The sequence below is a fragment of the Nannobrachium achirus genome (assembly GCF_963921795.1).
Source record: "Nannobrachium achirus genome assembly, chromosome: 7".
In the NCBI taxonomy this organism is placed as follows: Eukaryota; Metazoa; Chordata; class Actinopteri; order Myctophiformes; family Myctophidae; genus Nannobrachium; species Nannobrachium achirus.
Window position 1 is genome coordinate 20,976,801 of NC_137816.1, and position 22,135 is coordinate 20,998,935.

General features: G+C 43.2%; 2 protein-coding genes across 2 annotated transcripts in view; both read left to right on the top strand.

Annotated features, from left to right (window-relative positions):
* Positions 1-6,532, top strand: part of itfg1 (integrin alpha FG-GAP repeat containing 1) — a 210,236-nt gene extending 203,704 nt beyond the window's left edge. Inside the window, exons 17-18 of the mRNA XM_080729991.1 lie at positions 155-272; positions 5,103-6,532. Of these exons, the coding sequence (XP_080586117.1) occupies positions 155-272; positions 5,103-5,162 (178 nt within the window). The 3' untranslated portion in view covers positions 5,163-6,532. The remainder of the gene's footprint in view (positions 1-154; positions 273-5,102) is intronic.
* Positions 6,533-18,793: 12,261 nt separating this feature from the next.
* Positions 18,794-22,135, top strand: part of neto2a (neuropilin (NRP) and tolloid (TLL)-like 2a) — a gene marked incomplete at both ends in the record, with an annotated part of 31,950 nt that continues 28,608 nt past the window's right edge. Inside the window, 3 exons of the mRNA XM_080730108.1 lie at positions 18,794-18,827; positions 21,356-21,412; positions 21,701-21,847. Of these exons, the coding sequence (XP_080586234.1) occupies positions 18,794-18,827; positions 21,356-21,412; positions 21,701-21,847 (238 nt within the window). The remainder of the gene's footprint in view (positions 18,828-21,355; positions 21,413-21,700; positions 21,848-22,135) is intronic.

The window sequence follows — 22,135 nt, forward strand, 5'->3', positions numbered from 1 at the left end:
CCTATTTTACCTGGTGAGTCTTCAGAAGTTCTTCTTTTAAGATGTGCCCCCAGAGGGCTCAGCTCTCAGGTCTAAAGGGAGAGTATTCCCTAGCATAGGCTCCATCACCTGCCCTACTACAGTATGTGTGTTGTATGTTGTCTTGCGTCCTCAGCTGGAGTGCCAAGTTGTACCTGACTCCCAGTAACATCGTGCTGCTGACGGCTGTCGCCTTGATCGGAGTGTGTGTCTTCATCCTCGTCATCATCGGCATCCTCCACTGGCAGGAGAAGGTCAGGATGCACGCACGCACACACACGCACGCACGCACACACGCACGCACGCACGCGCGCACACGCACACCACACACACACACACACACACACACACACACACACACACACACACACACACACTGTGCTATCCTCCCCTAATTTACTGCTCCAGTGTGTCTGAAAAAGAAGGAGGATGAGTGACAGAGAGAGATTTTGTGTGTGTGTGTGTGTGTGTGTGTGTGTGTGTGTGTGTGTGTGTGTGTGTGTGTGTGTGTGTGTGTGTGTGTGTGTGTGTGTGTGTGTGTGTGTGTGTGTGTGTGTGTGCGTGCGTGCGTGCGTGCGTGTTTAGATGCTCAGTGATTGCTTGACTTCACATTTACTTGATGTGCCATACTAAATGCACACACGCACGCACACTCACACACACACGTGCGAAAGGTGGTGACATATTTACCAAGCTATTATTTGCTGCTATTCTTGAGAAAATAACTCCTTTGTGTGTGACAGTAATGACATGCCCAAAATAAAGTGATTCATGAATGTTTGCAGAATGAAAACAAGTGTTTATTAACTGTCCATCTAAAATCTGATTATTCTGGAAAAACCCATTCAGAGGGGGAGGACATCCTATATTAGAATGTGGCAGGTTGCGTGGTCACACCGCTGGTATAAATATAGGCATATGGATATGTGGTTGTACAGGGTCACAGATCCGACCGCTATGTCTATGTACAGATCAATCTAAAAGAAAAATGTGCAAAAAAGCATTGCAGATGCCCTAGCACCCCAAATCATAACTGACTGCGGAAACTTCCCACTGGACTTCAAGCAACTCTGACTTCAGAAGGTTGACATTTCTCTATTATAAATACTTGTTTTCAGTGGTCTCGTGTAATATTTTGAAATATGGACTTTCAATATTCATGAGCTGTATGCTATAAAAAAAATCTTAACAAAAACAAGTTGGAATAATTCACTTCATGTGCAATGTATCTAGAACATATGAAAGTTTAAAAAAATATATGTAAATGTCAAGAAAATATACTTTTACACAATATTGAAATTGTTCAAGATTGATCTGTATGGTCATGTCCATATATGGGAGTGACCGACTTCAAACTTGGCATGCTAATCGGCGAGGACTCGAGGGAGTGTTGTGCCGCCACCGAGTAATGCCAATAGTGCCAATAATAGAACCGGCGAGCCGCTGATCCAACCCAAATGCATGCCAATATGGGTATATACTGATGACATCAGGGATCTCCATATATGGGCATAAAAGGGACATGGACTGACAGAGAAAGATATATTCTTATATGGGCATAAAAGGGACGCAGACAGACGGGTCCAACAGGTTCTCTGACAAAGCCCCCGAAGCATAATGACTCAGACATTGGTCGGATCAGGGGGGCACGGTGGCGCAGTGGTTAGCGCTTCGCCTCCTAGAAGGTCCTGGGTTCGATTCCCGCCGGGGGACGCTGTGGGCGCTGGCGGCGTGTTCCTCCTCCGCGTCATCAGCGGCCACACCCTAGGTGGGGTTGGCGATAGGGCCTTTCTGTGTGGAGTTTGCATGTTCTCCCCGTGTCTCCTAGGGTTGATACCCTCACAAAAACATGCACGTAATCCTGGTCTCAATGATGCCTCCCCCTGGCCAGCCGGGGCGCCTGATGGAGGGGAAAGGAACTGGTTGGAATAACGTGTTCCTTCTACGCGCTACGTCCAAACCAGGGAAATCTCCACTGTCAGGTGAAAAGAAGCAACTTGGACTCCTCATCCATAGAAGGAAGCATGAGGTCAGTCCGTTGTCTCCCCAGGCGCGGCAGAGGGAGAGCAGAGCCCAGGATTACATAGGCAATTAGCACTGGGTGAAAAAATGGGTTACAAAATTGTGGGATAAAAATTATAGAAATTAGACATTGGTCGGATCGGCGGTGCAATGTACTGTAGGTGGCCCAGAACTTCAGATGTGAGGGCCACAGAGCAAACCCCTGGTTAAAATGGCATCATGTTATGTGCTCGGGTGGTGCAGTGGTAAAATAACTGCACACCACCACGAGTTTGATGGTTAGAATCCACCAGCATCTGGCTTTGTCGAGCGTTTATACAGACACAATTGGCCTTTTTTCGGGGGAGGTAAGCCAGGCGGTGAGGGTGATAATTGTCATTGCACTTGCTCCTACGGGCTGGGCTGACACCTTTCAGCAGGGAGTGTTGGGTGGGAGGATTGGAACGGAGGCTCTATGTCCTCCTGGTGGGGTCTCCTCACTGGCAGGTGAGCCTGTAGGATACAACAACAGTGAACCAGGGCCGGTTCTGGGGGGCAATTAAAAAAAACGTTTATAATTTAATTCTTTTAGGCATTATTGTATGAATAGAACTTGTTATAACCATGTTACAGTTAGTAGTTGGATCGTTTCCGATACTTCCGTGACCGTAGAGACAGATAGTCTGTTTCTCAGTGGTTTTGTCAACTATGAAGGTTAAATAACAAATTGAGATCCCATGCCCCTCGCAAAAATGCGGGCAAAATGTTTGACAGCCGCTGAAATTGTGGGTCTTATTCACTTACTATACACTATACTATAAAGGAAAAAATACCCCCAAAAAATCTAGCATGCACAGGCAATCTCTGCAATGTATGGCTTTAGCCTTCTTTGGTTGCAGTAAAGTATGTACTGTACTCTTTGAACACAGTGCTGTGCGGACTCTCCCGCACGCAGAAACAGGCAGAGAAGACTGTCTGACTGACTGTGACTGACTGACGCCCCGGTCCATCAGTCAAACTCCAGCCCCTCCCACCAATCCACTCCCCTTTGTAATCGCTTACAATGGATGTGTTATCTAAAAAACTAATTTGCAGTAGTTTTTCCTGCTTTTAGGCTTCAGATTAAGCGGTGAGATTAAAATGTGAGCTACTTAAGACAAGGATAACTTTCCATCGCTCCCTTCAATGAATCCTCGTCTTATCCACATGCATCTCCTCTATACTATAGATTGCATTTCTACTGCCGGAAAGTCAGGTTTCACACGGAAGCTCTGAAAGTCTGTCCTCTTTTAGCTGACCCGTCCAAGTACATGATTGATTACATCCATACAACCTTGTGTCTCCATTTTAATTTGGGGGGGAAATGTATGCCCTGCTGTCGTACAAGCGTATCACCTTGCGAAAATAGCTGATCTACAAGCTCACCATAAACATAAACTACATTTAATGTGCGTGCATGTGCATGTGCATGTGCATGTGCATGGGGAGAGTGTTTTTTGCAGGTCGTTCAGTTCGAGTGTATCAAAAAGGCAACTGGGTTAAGGCAGTGGAAGCTTGTGATTGGCTGCGCAGAGGAAACGAAAGTCTGAGGGATGGAGTCGGAGATACACCTAAACCTAACCTTAACCTCAGTAAAGCTAACCTGATGAAATGCTAACCTGCGGACGCTGGTGAATGCTAACCTGGTGAATGTTAAACTGGTCGGACCAACGGTGCTTAACCCAGTTGCTTTTTTGATACACTCGGACTGAAAGACCTGCAAAAAATACTCTCCCCATGTGCATGTGCATGTGTCTTATTGTGCCTGAATATGCTTTGGATATAAAAGTACACTTACTATATATAGTGTACTGTATACAAAAACACGTTCTAATGGATACATGTAATGTGTGTGTGCAATGCATGTGTGTGCATTTTTGTGCCTGGACATGCTTCAAGTATAAAAATAGTATACACATGCATTCTGCATGGATACATTTAATGAAGCCCATTCATGGAGCGTGCGTGCGTGCGTGCGTGCGTGCGTGCGTGCGTGCGTGCGTGCGTGCGTGCGTGCGTGCGTGCGTGTGTGTGTGAGAAACATGCTTACCACCGTACTTCCTGAAGCACTCATGCGAGTGTTTGCACAAGCCTGGTCTGATTCACAACTCTCCTTCTTACAGTACTGTTGCTGCTTTTGTTCAACTGGCACACAAAAACTCACATATGCTAGCCTACAATTAGGGATTTCCCGATCACGTTTTGTTGCTCCCGATCCTATTCCAATCATTTGATTTTGAGTATCTGCCAATAACGATTTTTCCCGATCTGATCTTTTGGCAATGCCTTAAGAAAAAATGTAATAACAAAAACACATTCATGTTGTTCCTTACGTTTTTTTTTTTCAGTATTGGAACAAAACTAAATAAAAATAAAGTTTATCATCTTATCTTTTTATATACTGATACATATTAAAAGAAAATACAGATCTTTTTCTCCTGATTCAGATTTTTATGAAAATCACCCCAATCACCCGATCTTTCCGGTCACCCAATCCGATCGGGACGTCCCTACCCTCAATTCTTCATTATTACAAGCAAACAACGTGTGGCGATGCAAAGCGTTGCCAGCTTGTAGATCTGTTCTCTCCTCTTCTGGTTGCACACAAACATTGCACACAAACTTCCGTCAAATGATATATGATATGATACGATACAACAACAGATCTGCAGGGATCCTCTAAGACAACGTTTTGGAAAGCAGACAGTTTTTGCAGCTTTCACATTTTTTAAGTGATACAGTACATTGTTTTGATGTCGATGCTTGGCTTCATTTTTCAAATACAAATGATGACATTTTGCTAAAATAATGACCAAAGTCAGAGTCAACATTGTCAACAAAATACCGGGATACATCTTTCCAAAATGTGTTCGTGTAGACAGCCTGCCATACAGATGCTAAAATGGTAGTCATAAAACATTGACTTGAAGTCCCCGCTGATGATGTTATTGGCAGGTCCATTTATCACCCCACAGACATGTTGTGTCCTCTAGGGGGCGTCAGGGAGGACACATATTGACCTTTGAACTGAATGTGTGTTTCAGAAAGCGGACGACCGGGAGAAGAGACAGGAGGCTCACCGCTTCCATTTTGACGCCATGTGAAGGACTGAATCACTCCACACACACACACACACACACACACACACACACACACACACACATGTCCCATAGTTTCATTTTCAAGGTCCAACAAATGGATCCTCCTCATTTTGCCAAAATGCTCCTTTTTATTGTTCTTTGACATAGAAATATTTATGTTGGGTTTAATGTATTCATTCCTCTGTCAGAAGTACACAAATAGCTAGAGCTATGGAGGCCCATTTCCCCTACTGGCATGAAGAGGTCTGAATTGTGACAATTTCTGAGTTTCTCAAAAAGGTATATACATGTTGCCAATTAGGGTTTCATTACACTTGACCGTTTTCAGAACCAGGACCACCATACCATACTGTATAGTGTACAAATGAAACCAAAATTGGTTCCATTTGTTCACACTCAGAGTTATAGACCCATAAGGGTCCATCTGGAACCCCCTCAAGTAACCCAAAGGCTCCATGTAACCCACTTTAAGAACCAGTGATGTACAGGAATATCTAAGTATCCTTAAAGGGAACTGTTAAGTTATCAGATCGTTATGAGGGAATTGTCAAGTAACTGGAATATCGTTAAAATCAGAAAGGATCCCTGCCCTAGTAGCCAATATGTTGCTATTGTTTTTTAGTTTTTTGTTTTTACTCAGTGGGGGAAATGGGTTACTAGATCACTCCAAAGTATAACAAATCATTTTCAAAAGTCAACATTATGGTGAATGGCCTAATTACAGCATTTAGACTAATCAGCATAACACATTTTCTTTGTTGGGAGAGTGACGGTCATTGGCACATTATGTGGTTTTACTTGATGCTATGTTACTGAACAATGTTTATCTTGTCTGTCTGTCTGTCTGTCTGTCTGTCTGTCTGTCTGTCTGTCTGACTGTCTGTCTGTCTGTCTGTCTGTCTGTCTGTCTGTCTGTCTGTCTGTCTGTCTGTCTGTCTGTCTGTCTGTCTGTCTGTCTGTCTGTCTGTCTGTCTGTCTGTCTGTATGTCTATCTGACCAACTTCTGTTTTATTCTCGCAACAGACTTGAGTATTTATTGATTTTTTTGTTTGTTTTATTAGTATTATTTTTCCAATGTCATTGAAACATTTAGAATTGTCTCTAAATGGAATTGCATTTCTGCCAGATTTATCTAAATTACAGCAAATATTCCTTTGAAAACCTTGCTGCAGCAGAAACGCAGAAGAAAAATTAAGGATCTATTGATTGTTGTGAAATCTACTGTATTGTACAGTGTAGCTCAATGCGCTGAATTCAGTTCTGATTGATATGGTATGAGCCTTCAGTGTGTTTGTGCATTATTTTTGCAAAAACAAGTCTTTTTTGTCTCTATGGTTTGCTTTTTTCTAAATTTTGTTTACTAATGATCAACACTGGAGTTATGTTTATTTAATTTGAAGTTGTATATTTGTGTTTGCTTTGATGAATGTTCAAGCTAATTTAATGTGTTTACTTTTGCTGACATGGGTGGTTGAAAATAAAGGTTTGTCATGCTTAAAATGGAGTTCTCTGCACTGTTTGACTCTTTACATGTAGATGCAAACAGAAGGGGATTTTCTTTAACAGGAGAGCGGTATTGCAGTCGCTGTACCTCACTGTTGTGACAGTAATATAAGAGAGCTGAGCAAATCTTACCGAACAATCTTTGTTATTTACTCTAACCTATGGTCATGAAGTGTGGTACTGAGGGTCATGACCGACAGAATAAGATTGTGGATACGGGGGCCTAGCGTCTCCCTTAGGGATAGGGTGAGGAGTTATGCACAGTAGAACGGCTGCTCCTTCACTTGGAATGGAGCCAGCTTGGATGGAGGGAAGGAGGGACCAAAAAAAGGGACGCCAGGTTGAAAGTGCTAAATCAATAAGCCAACTCCAGATGTCTTAACTCTTTTACTGCTAAACGAGCGCTCGTTCTTTGTTTCACGTGTCCGCTGCGCCATAACGAGCGGTCGTTCTTTTACCTGTCTGAGCACTGTAAGCAGATGAGGGGTGGCGCGGGTGTGTACAGTAGCAGCAGCTCCCGTAACGTTGGTCTCAAATCTGGAGCGCACATGAACAATAATGGCGGCGGGAACACTTCTTTGGTGGTTTTCTCAGCCTGGATCTACTTTCTCTATTTCTATGTCTGAAAACTGACGCAAACCGAGGGGGAGGAGCAGCCTCTCACTGGCGGCCCCCATACTGTTGTAGATTTTTTCACTGCTCCGTGGGCGATTTATTTTACACAAGACCGTGATAGGAAATAAATGGATGGCTATTTTTCTATAAATTCACAAAGGTTAGCTACTTTGATGGCCGTGAGCAGACTGTAAACAACCTAAAACATGAAAACATGGCGGCAAAAGAGTTAACTCTTTCTCAGCCACGTGGAGCCACTTAATATTAAAACCGGATTAAACCGTACTTCATCTGTACTCAAATTAGACGAAATAAATGATAATGATAAAAAAAATAAACGATCGGCAGCTGTCCTCCGTCTCTTCTTCGACTGATCTAAAAGGATAATTCTCTCTACCGTCTGAACCGGAAGTGCTTCTGGTAGCTTTTCGTTCTCTATAGCCAAATTCCCGTTCACTTTCATTGTAGGAGGAAGCGTTACCAGATAAAAGTTGACATGGGGGCTTCATACGGACTGGATTACATTTGTTTACCTCGATGTGAACGGATCGTGCACGCGAAGCGCACGGGGGGGAAGACGACTAGGCCAAAATCCCCACTATATGCCAATGCAGATCGAGATACTTCTGGTGAGTTTAAACCGGGGGATCGAAAGAAGGAAAAAAAAGAATGGTGCCATCCTAGAAGGACGGGGGGCACGCTGATGCTTATAATCATAATATTATGTCTCTGATCATAATACAATAATAGAAATGTCCGGCTAGTCCACAACAAGCCATTCTGGCCAGGCTGGGAAAGTGTTAAGGGTCCTATAGAGCTCATTTGGCACAAGCATGTCAGGCCAAGATTCACAGAGTGATTTCAGAAACAAATGTATAGCACCATACAGACCAAAGAAGTTGAAAGTGACACTCGAATATCTAAAGAGGGGCACTCGGGTGGCGCTGCAGAGTCTAGGGATTCGAATCCGACACGGTACATCTGGCTTTGTCGAGCATCTATATGAACACAATTAGTTGTGTTTGGCACTGCACGTAGTCCTACGGGTTGGGGGCGGAGCCTGTCAGGAGGGAGTTTTGGGGCAGGGGGAGTAGGACGGAGGCTCTATGTCCTCCCGGTGGGAGCTCCTCACTGGCAGGTGAGTCAGTACGATAAAACAGCAGTGTCCACACAGAAATGAGTGCTGGGAGGAATCGATTGACATAATGACTAAACTGGGGTGAAAAGGGGTTAATAAACAGCCTTCCCGTGATGCCACTTTGGGTCCTGACTCATAGTTTGAGAACCTCTGGAATAGAGCATCCATATGTTACGGTGGATGAGCTTGGCAGCTACAAAGATAGAGGCTACCAAACACAAATGTTAATATAGATCAGGCATTACAACGCCATCACGGCACATGAAAATACATTTATGATTAAATCAACTGAAGATTTAGTTGACTTGAAACTGAAAACATTTCAGATAACTATAATGTGATTTTTTTTTTTTTTTTTTTTTTTGACAGTATGTCAGCATTTGCTGTCAAAATTAACTGATGTTATAAAACTAGCAGGTCTTTGAGGTGGGAACAAACAATGGGTTGTCAAAAGTTAAAACAGCCAACAGCACAGTGTGAGGGAGGGATGTCAGTTTAAGTGATGGATGATAAAAGGAAATAAAAAAAAAGTGTATTCCCAGTGTGAAGGCGGTGAGCGGAAGCAGATTAGCAGTACGTGATGAGAGCTGTCATATTTGGGGTCAATAGCAGGGTAACACAACCCATTGACAGATGAATAGTGAAATAATACATCATCATAAGTCACCAAATCTCTCTCTGTCTGGAGCATAACGGAGGGTGTCTCTTTTATGACCCTTGATGGTACGTGCCGAATGGCAGTCCATGTTTTCTGAGCGTCCCGAACTCGGGTCTGAGGAGGAAGCACCAATTCTAGGCTTTCCTGATAACCCAATCAGACTCCTCAGCTTGACCAGTGCTTCGTATGACGTCTGTGCAGAGCTTTGCATGACATTCGTGCCCCAAGGTCGACGGAGGTAGGCCTAACAACGAAAGCAAATGCAAATTGACAGAAAATGGGGAAAAGCCTCATTTGAATTTGAAGAAAGAAAAGGCCAACCCACTAGTGTCATTGCGACCGTAGGTCGCAGTTACTTTTACACTCTCATACTATCCAAACCTCCACCAGCCGTCAGTCTGTCTGTCCGTCCGTCCGTCCGTCCTTCCTTCCTTCCTTCACGTCACTCGTCACACGTCACACTTTCCCCCTACTCATATCTCCGCCACCGCTGCCCCGATCCATGCCAAAATTTCCACACAAACTCCTTGCCTGCCAAACTACAACCTCCAAGGACCCCCGGAGCTCCAGGGACCCCCAGGTCCCTGGGGGACCCCCAGGTGTAAAAAATGACCAAATGTGCAAAAATGACCACCCCAACGGGGCTGCTCATGGGGAATTCCCGGGGACCACCGACTCCTGGTGGTCCAGAACGGATGCAAAAGTGGTGGCGCCCCCAGTGGAGGACCCCCTCCACTGCAGCTCACATAAAATGCCTTAACTCGGGCTAGGAGCGACCGGGAGAGCCGGGGTTGGTACCTATTCGTCCGCCTCGGCGGTGCGGAGACCCCACCCCTCATTTCTCACATGGCCCTCTTCTAGCGCCACCATGAGGCCGATTCTTGCAAAACACATTTTTGGACACTGCTCCTACAATTTTTGCCCTAAAATCACGCAAATCGGTACACAGTATGTCTACACTCATGTCATCAACTTGGATCTGTCCCATATAGCGCCACCTTCAGGCCGAATTTTTAAAACACATTTTTGGACACTGCTCCTACAATCTTTGCCCTAAAATCACGCAAATCGCTACACAGTATGTCTACACTCATCTCATCAACATGGATCTGTCCCATATAGCGCCACCTTCAGGCCGATTTTTTAAAATACATTTTTGGACACTGCTCCTACAGATTTTGCCCTAAAATCACGCAAATCGCTACACAGTATGTCTACACTCATGTCATCAACATGGACCTGTCCCATATAGCGCCACCATCAGACCGATTTTTTCCAACACATTTTTGGACACTGCTCCTACAGATTTTGCCCTAAAATCACGCACCATCAGGACGATTTTTGTAAAACAAACTTTTGGCCTATTTGTGGAGATAAGCGACACCAGATAAGCTGGTGATATTTAAGTAGCATCGACAGTATTGACAGTAAGACACACCAGTGCAGGGTGAAGTGCATCGGATATGAAAACCAGTTGACCGATGTTGACTGCTATTTATATTATCATTATTAGCTGAAATAAAATTAACATTGTAAATAAATGCAGGTTCCCCCTGGGCCAACATATTGGAGGACGACTTGGGGTGTCTCTCTCATATTATGACCCCTTGATGGACATACCAAATGGCAATTGGGAAGGACCTACTGTTTCTGAGAACTGAAAAACCATGTACTGTCTAATATTGTATTCGTAAGAGGTGAGAGAGCGCTTGTTTTCCGTCTAAAGCGGATCTTGAGCTACGAGAGGCACCAAGTGAGAGAGCTTAGGCGAGCGAATTGCCGTGGTGAACGTTGGGAAGTCCACTTCAGCCAACTCAGCTCTGTTCAAGACAAGTTATGTCCCGATATGGACAGAATCGTAAATAATCGCCCCCTGATCGCTACGAAAAAAGAAAGCCTTTTTTATCATAAAGGTTTTCTGGCAGAAGGAATCCCTTTTTCTGGCAGATCCGCTTTGAGGGGAGACTTGGACCCAAAGCACCACTTATGTAGGCCTTGGCCGCCTTGAATACACCCCTGCAACAGGCAGGGCTGATTGGGAATCTTGACAAGCTGTTATAGTATATTGTGTTGATTGAAAGTAAATGGCAGAAGCCAAATAACAAACAATTTGTCTCCTTGTGAGTTCCATGACAACCAATAGGCTACATTTAAACTATGAGAATCAAACTGAACCAGGCCGAACCCGTATAGTTCTCAAACAGTGTCATGTCAAAGATCACCAAATGTATGTATTTGGCTGCAGAACCCCCAATGTTTTGTGCCAGGGACCCCCATACAAGATTGTTCCAAATTGTTCACATTTCTTCCAAATTATGCATGTGTGTGTGTGTGTGTGTGTGTGTGTGTGTGTGTGTGTGTGTGTGTGTGCGCGCGGAGGAGGAGGGTGCATGCGTACAAGGTGCCCATTGAAGGCAGCAGCGCCCGCGGCTTAAACGAGCCTCGTTTAGAAGCGACTCTCTCAGTCAGTTCCTCCGCTGCCCGCTGCATACTGCCTGCCCGTCTGCCTGCTTTCACCGCCATCTCCCACTCCTTCCACCCGCTTTTACGCATCCACCCACACATTACACACACACTCTGAACCGCTCGGTCCGGGTCATCTGCATGTCGTCTCCCGCTGCGCTACATCTCACGCGACCGGAGGAGCTACAGTAGCCTAATTTATGACGGAATCACATGTTCAGCATCATCGTATTGCTGCCACCAAAACGCACCATCAGGGTCGGGTCTCTGACTACTACTGCTGCTGCTCTGCTTTCTGCGCCGTACGGAGGAGCTCGTCTGTTTCCCGGGGATGGATGGAGGATTTACTGAGCTCGGAGAAAAGTTGGATTTTGTGAAGAAGCCCCCCTGCTCTCCTCTCGTCGCCTTATAGCCTAATATTGGATCCGTACGATGGAGAGATAAGGAGGGAGACTACATAGCTGAGGGTTTAGAACTGGAATATACCGAGGCGTGGAGATGTACAGAGGTGAGTTCCTCTGGGTTCCACTAGGCTGTGAGCTTCATATAAGCTATTATTAATGTACGATTATTGATGGATCACTGACCCGGAGTCAGGATCCATCAATAATCGTAGGTTTTGCTTATAAGCAAAACCTCTGCTTATTATAAACCTCTCTCTCTCTCTCTCTCTCTCTCTCTCTCTCTCTCTCTCTCTCTCTCTCTCTCTCTCTGTCTTTATAGACACAATTTCTTGTTCTTGTTTAGCCTCTGTTTTTTCTCCTCCTCCAAATCAAGTTTTGCGCTATTCTTAAAAAAAAAAAAAAACATAAATAAAAAATAAATAAATAATCGTGCACTGGTTTGTCGTCCATGATTGAGGGACATACGTCGCCATCTACAGGTCCATGTCATTAAGTTATCATCTTCCCGTTTCCATTTCGACCATGGGGACTGGAAAACCGGGAATGTCGCCTCGGAAATGGGCCAACAAAAAGAATCCGTTGTGTTTTTACTGCGCATTTGTGTGTTGAACTGACATGTTGTATAGGCTAGTATATAGCTATAGGCTATCCAAACGTTTAGAATAGGCTATGTCTAACTTCTCTATTCAAAAAAGTGTTTTAGGCTAACTGTAGCCTATTCCCGTCTACACCAAATCTCTTCGCTCAAAACGCGTCGCAACGCAAAGCATTGTGAGCATGTAGCCTACCGGTATATCGTCTATTTTTATTTTATTTTATTTTATTTCTTTATTTATTTGGGGGGGGGGGCTATTCCTTCCACAATAGCCATGCTAGGGGTAAGATTCAAGTTAGAGGCGACATCGAGGCGACATCGCTAGGCTCATCACACGGGTTGTCGTGGTGCTGAAGTGACAGCTCCCTATGCGCGACAACATCTGGGGCACGCGCCACGGCGCTCCTTTCAAGCCAGTGGGCAGTCAGTCTAACATCGTTGCATGTCGGGCAGAAACCGCGTATCTCCATGTTTCGCTTTTAAGATTGTATGATTTTCTTTTTTCTTTTTGTAGCCCTAATTGTAATTGTATGCCCTACTTCATCATCATATAAGAGTGTCCACAAAAGTATGGTGAAAATAGCAGATCTCCAAGCTCACAGTGCATGGCATCATTGGCATGAGGACACGATTTATTTTTAATTTTTTTGTCTCCGCCAGGAGAGTATATTTTCGCCCCTGTCCGTCAGTCCGTCCATCCGTGTGTCCGATTAGTTTGTTACCAGCTAATCTCCGGCGCCATAGGACTGGTCGCAGCCAAACTGTGCGCACACACTCCCTGGATGCCAATTCAGAACCTCTGCCCCACATTTCTCACATGGCCCTGTTCTAGCGCCACCATGAGGCCGATGTTTTCAAAACACATTTCTGTACACACTACTCCTACAGATGTTGTCAGCAAATCATGCAAATCGGTAGACATTATCTCAACAGTCATTGAGTCATGTGATCAACATGGATCTGTCCGATTTTCCATATTCCATCCTGATTGGGTAGAATTGGCTTCCCAAGGTTTGCAGGATTGCTCTGTTTTGAACAAAATGCCTCAAATCATGAACACAGCATGCAATCTTGGTGAAATAGGACATGAACGTTCCCACTAGGCAGGGGAAGAAATGCCACTTCAAATTTATCAAAGCAGCCTCATGGTGGCGCTATAACAGGCCAATTTGTGTTTTTACCTTTAACTCCACCGACCAGTGGAAAACTGTAAGCGCACTCCCTAGAGGCTAAGGAAAAACCTTTTCTCTGCATTTTTCACATTTGCCTTTTATAGCGCCACCAGGAGGCCAACTTGTATAACACATTATTTGCTATTACTCCATCAGACTTTCTCCAACAATCACACAAATCAGTACACAGTATCTCTATAGTCATGTGATCAAGACCGATCTGTCTGATATTTCATATTCCATCCTAATTGGCTAATATTCTCTTCCAAAGTTTGCAGGATTGGTCCGTTTTTGAACAAAATGCCTCAAGTCATGAACGCAGCTTGTGATTACCGTGAAACTTGTCACAGATATTCCCACTAGGATTGGCCTGTTATAGTGCCACCAGCAGGTAGACTTTTGCAAAACACATTTTTGGAAACACAATGCCTCAAATCTTGCATGTAGTGTCTGATTGCCGTGAAAGGCCTAAGATTGGCGAAGAAGACATGCCACCCTTTTCACATTGGCCTATTATAGCGCCACCAGGACGCCTGACCTGGCGGAGACCTGTGCTAGGAAGGATTTTTGAGTGGTGGTCTCACCACTCCTGTGATTCGCTTTCACAATGTTACTGGCTGGCTGGCCGTGTATGTCTGTCGCCTGCCATACCTCTCCTGACCACACACACAGACCACAAACACACACACACGTAAAAGGAGGGGCGCTATTGAGCAGGCAGACTCAACACTCTCTCTCTCACACACACACACACACACACACACACACACACACACACACACACACACACACACACACACACACACACACACACACACACACACACACACACGTATTTGACTCTTTTTATTTGACTATTTTTATTTGACCACCACTCAGTTCACAAGGTGTGATTTTTTATTTTCTTCTTGCTATTTTTAAGTTTGAATCCTGAAGTAGTAGCCTAATAATTTTGGACATGAGGTTTCCACCCAAACATTACAGACTCTGTGTCTCTTCCATATGATTTATGGCACAAACCCTGATACCACTTTCTACGCTGTGCAATGTTTTCATTACAGGCAACTATTACATTGTTGCTGTCGAGTGAAAACCTAGTATGTCCAATTCTGTTCCTTTATTAACATTATACAATTATATTATATTATTCTCTGCTATTTTCACAACTTTCTTGCTACACTCTTGAATGATGGAGTAGGGCATTCCTTTACAAAATTATTTTGTTTCTTCCTGACGCGAATGTATCCCACATCAATAATTAGTTTGAACCACCCATAAGGGCTTAATACTGCCAAAATATAATTCAAGATGACAAAGCAAAATTCGGAGGGCTATTGATCCAACTGCAATAGGATATAACAGCCTCAGCAGTTTGCATACAGTAGCCTATGGCCTAGTCTGCTATTAAATATCGTTGCAGTCAGTCAGAAACCTTGTATCTCCATTTTTCAACTTTAGGTTTTTTTCTCCACCGTAACTAATTAACATCCTACCTCATCAAGAGTATTGCAGATACTAGCAGATCTACAATGCATTGTGAGCGTGTAGGATCAGCTATTTTCACTGTTTTAAATGTTTTTAAATGAATAAAAAGCGAAGGGTTTTGGACATACAAGGTTTCCACCCGACAGCAACGATATGGAAGTCTGGTCCATCTTGTTGCTGCTGTGTGTATGCAGTCTGCCTTACTGTTGCAGGAAACCAGACGACCAGTCTTGTGAAAGCTGAAGTAGAAAAATTATGTGGAAATGAAATGACGTGACCTAGAATATAAGGCCATGTTCCTTCACCGGAGGCCACAACCAAGACCTAGAATAAGGGCATGCTCCTTCACCGGAGGGCCACAACCAACTATGTTGATTCTATCTCACAAGAAAGAAGCACATTATTCCACCTCCAGCTTGAGTCTCTATTTCACTTTTTTCCCCACTTCAGTGTAGCAGTTCTTCTGCCCCTCTGCTAAATCTGTCTGTCTGTCGTTCTTTTTTTTAATTTTTACTTTCTGCCTCCATCTGTTTCCACCCCTCTCTCTCTTTCTCCCTCTATCTCTCACACGCATGCATGGGTGCGCTCTCTCTCTCCATCTCTGTCTCTTTCCATCTCTCCCCATCTCTCTCTCTCCCCATCTCTGTCGCTTTCCATCTCTCCCCACCTCTTTCTCTCTCCATCTTTCTGTCTCTTCCCATCTCTCTCTCAGTAGGTAGCATTATGCAATGTGCCAGGCAGACTCACACATGCGGCTCTCTTTAATTCGATATGAGCAGGTTCCAACCTATTATAAACCCAGTGGGGATCAGGTCTACAGGCAGCTTATCAGGCAGAGCTGGAAACATGCTGATATCATTGTAATTCAACATATATTTCACTATTGTCTGTTTCCATGCTCTGTTCCAATGGCTGTTTTATGACTGTATACAGAGTACAGTAAAGCCATGCAGCCTGTAATCCGGTCAGTTGTGCTAATATTTATGTTTGTCCTGCATGTATATTTTTTTTCTTTTGATGAATCAGCTTTACTTTCAGCAAACAGATGCTATGGGCCATGAACTGAACTGAGGTGTTTGGATTATTGCGACCGAAGGTCGCATATACCCTGAAAAACCTCGTCGCTTGTCTGTCTGTACAGGAAATGATGTCAGTATGATGTCACATGCTTTTCAGTACAGGAAGTCATGTCACGTGACATCACTTTTATGCCCATGTATGAGTCATTCTGTACCACATCACTGTGACTCACTGTCACTCTGTGCCACATCCCTGCTCTGAAGTGTATTGCATGGCAAAGCGAAAATTGATCACAGTGATGTGGTACAGAATGACTCATATATGGGCATAAAAGGGATGTCACGTGACATTGTACAGAAAATGGAGGCCAAAAATGAGAATGTTAGGGTACCCCACATAACCAAACAACCAGCTGCTTACTTAACCAGTTGATGCATCAACGACATAACAAACTGCAACGTTGTGTCGTCTTTTTTACCCCATCATGCTCACTGTGTCCTGCTTACAAGCAAAAAAGCGGTGCCATGCCCATTTCCGTTTGTCCCCTTCATTATTATTTCTTCTTGCCAACATCCGTTCATATGACACTATTTCTATCATATCTTCAATTCCCTTTTGGGGATTTGGGGAGGATGTGCTCTTCCATAATTTCAGAATATTTGTGTTGGATTCCCCAAGAGAATGACTCTATGTCCAAACCATTGACTATACAGTATATTCCATTACTTTTTCCCAAAATGGATAAACTAATTCACACTCTAAAAATGTGTATAATAGGTTTGATTCTCTGCTCTGGGCCATCTCTCCCCTCTCCTCTTCTCATGTCCCTGTCACCTTTCATTATCTCCAGTGGTGTAAAGTAACTAAGTATCTTTACTCAAGTACTGTACTTAAGTAAGATCATTTTGAGATATTCTTACTCAACAATATGGACGTCTGGGCATCGCTGCGATGTGAGCTTGTAGATCTGCTACTTTCAAAAGATTTTTGTACAATTTATACATTTGAAAACTTGTGAAATGGGACATTCTGCATAATAAGTACATTACACTTTCGGTACTTTAAGTACATTTTGATACCAATACCTTTGAGCTTTTACTCAAGTAAAATTTGAATTCCAGATTGTTACTATATTTTAAATTCTATAGTATTTCTACATTTCAGTAGGCCTATTGATACTTTCAAGTCAAAAATGTGAATACCTTTCCCACCAATGCCTATCTATAATAAAAAGCAGAAATGAAGGTAAAAAAAAATGAATGCTCCCACACTGCTATATCGTCACTGTCCTGCAGAAACCTTGTATCTCCAAGTTTCAACGCACGTTTATTCGTAAATTAAAGCCCCGACTCATCATATAAGACTGTCGCACAAAACTAGTGAAAATAGCCGATCTACAAGCATACAACGCCTCGCACCGCGAGGCGTTGTGTGCTTGTAGATCGGCTATTTTCACTAGTTTAAATCATTTCTTAAAACGAAATACCAAACCCGAACGGTGTTGGACATACAAGTTTTCCGCCCGACGGCGAGGATATGCAGCGCTGTTCTACAGGCTCATTCTATTATCACAGGCCTCACCTCACCACCCTGCAGGTTATTACCCACCGCACCATGTGGAGCCTGCAGCGCCACTCTGAAATGAAGTCACTTCATGTTAGACAATGCATTATGCACCAGTGGCGGAAAGAATGTAACTGAATACATGCACTCAATTACTGTACTTGAGTATTACGATATGAAAATGTCATATCACGATTATTGTGACAAATATTATCGTGATAATCAAAATCCATTATCTTGGGGCAGAACATTTGCCAAAAAATAGCAGATCTACAAGCTCACAACGCGTCACGTTGTGACGCGTTGTGAGCTTGTGGATCGGCTATTTTTTGGCAAAGACATTTGATAGAGAGTGAAAAAAGACTGGATCAACTATGTATATTTTAAGTACCGTTACCAATTATAGAGGTTTTAAGTGGTACCGGATATGCAGCTCGGCAAATAAAAGGTGAATTGAACCCAGTGCATGACGGAGGACGATATCACGATAAATTAAATCTCCACGATACGATTATCGTGACTGTTTTTTATCCCGGTAAACGATGATATTGTGTATCGTCTCATCCCTAGTTACTAGTTACTTTGATTTATTGATTGATTATTACAAAACATTTCGCGATTGCATTGTGATCCTGTAGACCTGCTATTTTCAAAGGAATTGTATACATTTGACATACATTCTGGATAATGAATACTTTTACTTTTGGTACTTTAAGTATATTTTGTACTTTTACTCAAGTAAATGTTGTTGTTTTTTAACTTACTTAAAGGAGCACTTCACCCGTTTTCAACCAATCTCCATATAATTGGTCCTCTAGAGAGAGAGAGAGAGAGAGAGAAAGAGAGAGAGAGAATGCTCATTATAATATGGTACCATTTTCGTCTACTCACTCTGTGTCTCAGAGGAGTGCTGTGGACAGTTCAGAAACCAACCTACCTGTGACATCTTTGGTAGGCATGTTTGGTCATTTCGGACAAGATTTCCATTTATGTATTCATTCATTCATTCATCTTACTAATGCGAGAACAGAACCATTTCTATGACATCACCGGTAAGCGGGTTTCTGAGCTCCTCTGAGAGACAGAGTGAGTAGACAAAAATCATATTATAACTAGCGTCAGTGAGGACCAATTATATGAAGATGGGCTGAAAATGGCAGAAGTGGTCCTTTAAAACCCATTTAGGCCTGAACACATTATGACGCAATATTTAATGCTTTAAATATTTAAAAATAGCAGATATACAAGCTCACAGCGCGGCACAGAGTGGCGCGCTGCGAGCTTGTAGATCTGCTATTTTTGAAAAATCGTGAAAATTAGAATTTTGACCTGATTCTATAAGTGTCTTTTGAATCCTTCTAAGATTTTTGGAAAAAAACCTATGTTTCTATGTCAGCAATCTGGCCAGCCATCGTCAAAGAAAAGGTCCTGTTCACTTAACTGGACCTCAGTTAGTCTGTTCTTGAGAGACTGCTATGTCAGTGGTTCTCAAACCTTTTCATGTGAAGGACCCCCAAAATGATATTTATTTGGCCACGGACCCCCATCTCAAAATATGTAGTTCCGGGGACCACCCAGAAGCAAAATTTGAGTTACAGACGTTCGCTTTGAAAACACATATATTCAAAGATTTGCACACATTTTCACGACTTTTTCAAAAATAGCAGATCTACAAGCTCGCAGCGCGGCACTCGGTGCCGCGCTGTGAGCTTGTAGATCTGCTATTTTTCACTGGTTAAAGCATTCAATAATTTCTAGGCCTAAATGGGTTAAGTAAAAGCAAAAATGCGAGTGCACCACTTCACAGCAGCGACAATGACATTCCAAATGTAACAGTCATAATATCCACACTATAAAGTCTTTCCCGGGCCTGCATCTTCTCATCCCACTGCTAGCAATGGGTGGCCTTAAAGCATAATTCATCACAAAAATCCTTCACAATATCCCCACCCCATCAGAAATGCATTATTCATGGAGTCAAACAGGAGTGGGCTCTGATCCCTCGCTGTGCGTTGGCTATGTTGTATTATCATGTTGTCAACCCGTCTGAGCCTGTATAATTACAATGACAACTTCTGCTCCGTGTCTATATATATATAAATGTTATGTCATCATTCAGTGCACGTATTATCGTTGGGTGAGAGGGTTCTGTGCAACAACACAGCGCTTGATTCCTTATTTAATTCGTCATCGCTGCCTGACATGCAGGCAGAAACCTTGTATTTCGTTGTTGTCGGGCGGGAACCTTGTATGTCCGAAACCGTTAGTTTTGTATTTATCATTTTAAAAATGATTTAAACTAGTGAGAATAGCAGATCTACAAGCACACAACGCCTCGCACAGTCTTGTGGGACAGTCTTGTATGATGAAGCAGGGCTTTACTTTACGAAAAAACATTTGAAACTTGGATACAAGTTGGATACAAGGTTTTTTTTATATATATTTATATTTTATATTTCACATTTGATTTCATATTTACATTTACATTTTAATATAAATGAGCGGCCAATACAGTTTTTTGAGCGGTGGTCACACCGTCTCCATAGCGTGGCCGTGTGTGTATCCGTCTATGTATGTGGGTGGGTGGGTCCGTATGTAGCCTAAGTACCCCTGGTGACCAGAGAGGTGCTGTTGAGTCTAGTCTGCCCTGAGCATCAACTGCAATACCAGTGGTGGCCTGAGTGACATGGATGGATGGATGGCTCTCTCTCTCACACGCAAGCAAGCACCCCCCCCCCCCCCCCCCCCCATATATATATTTTGTTATTATTATTATTTGTTTTTATATATTTTTTATATTTTTTATTATAATTATTATTATTATTATATATTTGTTTTGCTGTTGCGCAGCCTCCACGACCACCGCTCAGTTCACACGGGTGTGATTTTTTTATTACATTTATGTCACAAGATCTCAACACATGCAACAAATTGCTACAACACTTGTGATTACCAGTCAATTTGGGAATAAACAACAAGTTGAAGGGTCAATTTAGGTCTGATGATGTACTGTGCATGTTCAATTCTTACTTCTACTACTTATTTCCACCCATTTTCCAAAACATACATTTATTCATTTTAGAGAGGGGGAAAAAAAAGAAGCAAATTTAATGTTGAGATGCCTAAAAGTTTTAGGTGCCCTCTGGATCTGTTTCCCTTCGCCATACTGGAGTGTCACAAAAAACAGCCAATCTACAAGCTTGTGTCACATCAAGCTTGTAGATCGTCCATTTTTTATCAGAATCCTGAAAAGTATTTGTTTTGGACACAAAAGGTTTCCACCCGACAGCGACAATATATAGTTGTTGTTTTACAGTAAAGCTCATGAATGTATGGATGAAGATGTACATTCAACTCAGTCCTCACTGGGTGTCATTTGGAATCAATAACCTAACGGTTCAGAAAGGTCTTATGTGGCACGTTGGGGGGTCGCTTGTCAGTGAGTCTCATGTCGGAGCAGAATGCAGGCTTTATGTAAGCTGACACTGTGTGTGTGTGTGTGTGTGTGTGTGTGTGTGTGTGTGTGTGTGTGTGTGTGTGTGTGTGTGTGTGTGTGTGTGTGTGTGTGTGTGTGTTGCAGCCTGGATTCTGTTGCTTCTCATAGAAGAGGGCTTCTCTCTGGCTCAGAGAACTAAAGGTAAGGATAAATAGATACTTGTTCTAGACCAAATCTCTTTGTCAAAAATAGCAGATCTAGGAAGTTTTGAGCTTGCAGATCTGCTATTTTTGCAGAATTCTCCCACCAATATACAGTATGCATGCTAGAGATCAAGTGGTTAAACCAAAAACATGAAAATTACAGATTTGGTTAACGCAGATCCCTCTCTCTCTCTCTCTCTCTCTCTCTCTCTCTCTCTCTCTCTCTCTCTCTCTCTCTCTCTCTCTCTCTCCCTCTCTCTCTCTCTCTCTCTCTCTCTCTGACCAGATTCTCCTGGGTTAGAACATGGTGCCCAGACCCCGGGTCAGAATGACTGTGGCATATGGGTGCGCAACATCAATGGAGGGGTCTTCACCTCGCCAAACTACCCCACCACCTACCCCCCCAACAAGGAGTGTATCTACATCCTGGAAGGTACAGCCACCACTAGCTGCTACCCCCAAAGTCACATTTATTACATACTGTAATTGCCTTATCGCGGTTATTTTTGCGTCTTCCATATTCAAAAATGTTTTCCAAGAATGGCGGAAATAGCAGATTAGCCAACGTGTTTTGACCTGTATGGCCCTATTCAGAGCCTGCAGAAAGGGTGGATGCCTCGAAGAACATGTTAGCTTGGTTTAGAAATATTGTTCAACGATGATCTACAGTCAGTACTCAGTAGCCCTTATAAGACCTGATTCTACAAATGCCTTCTACAGC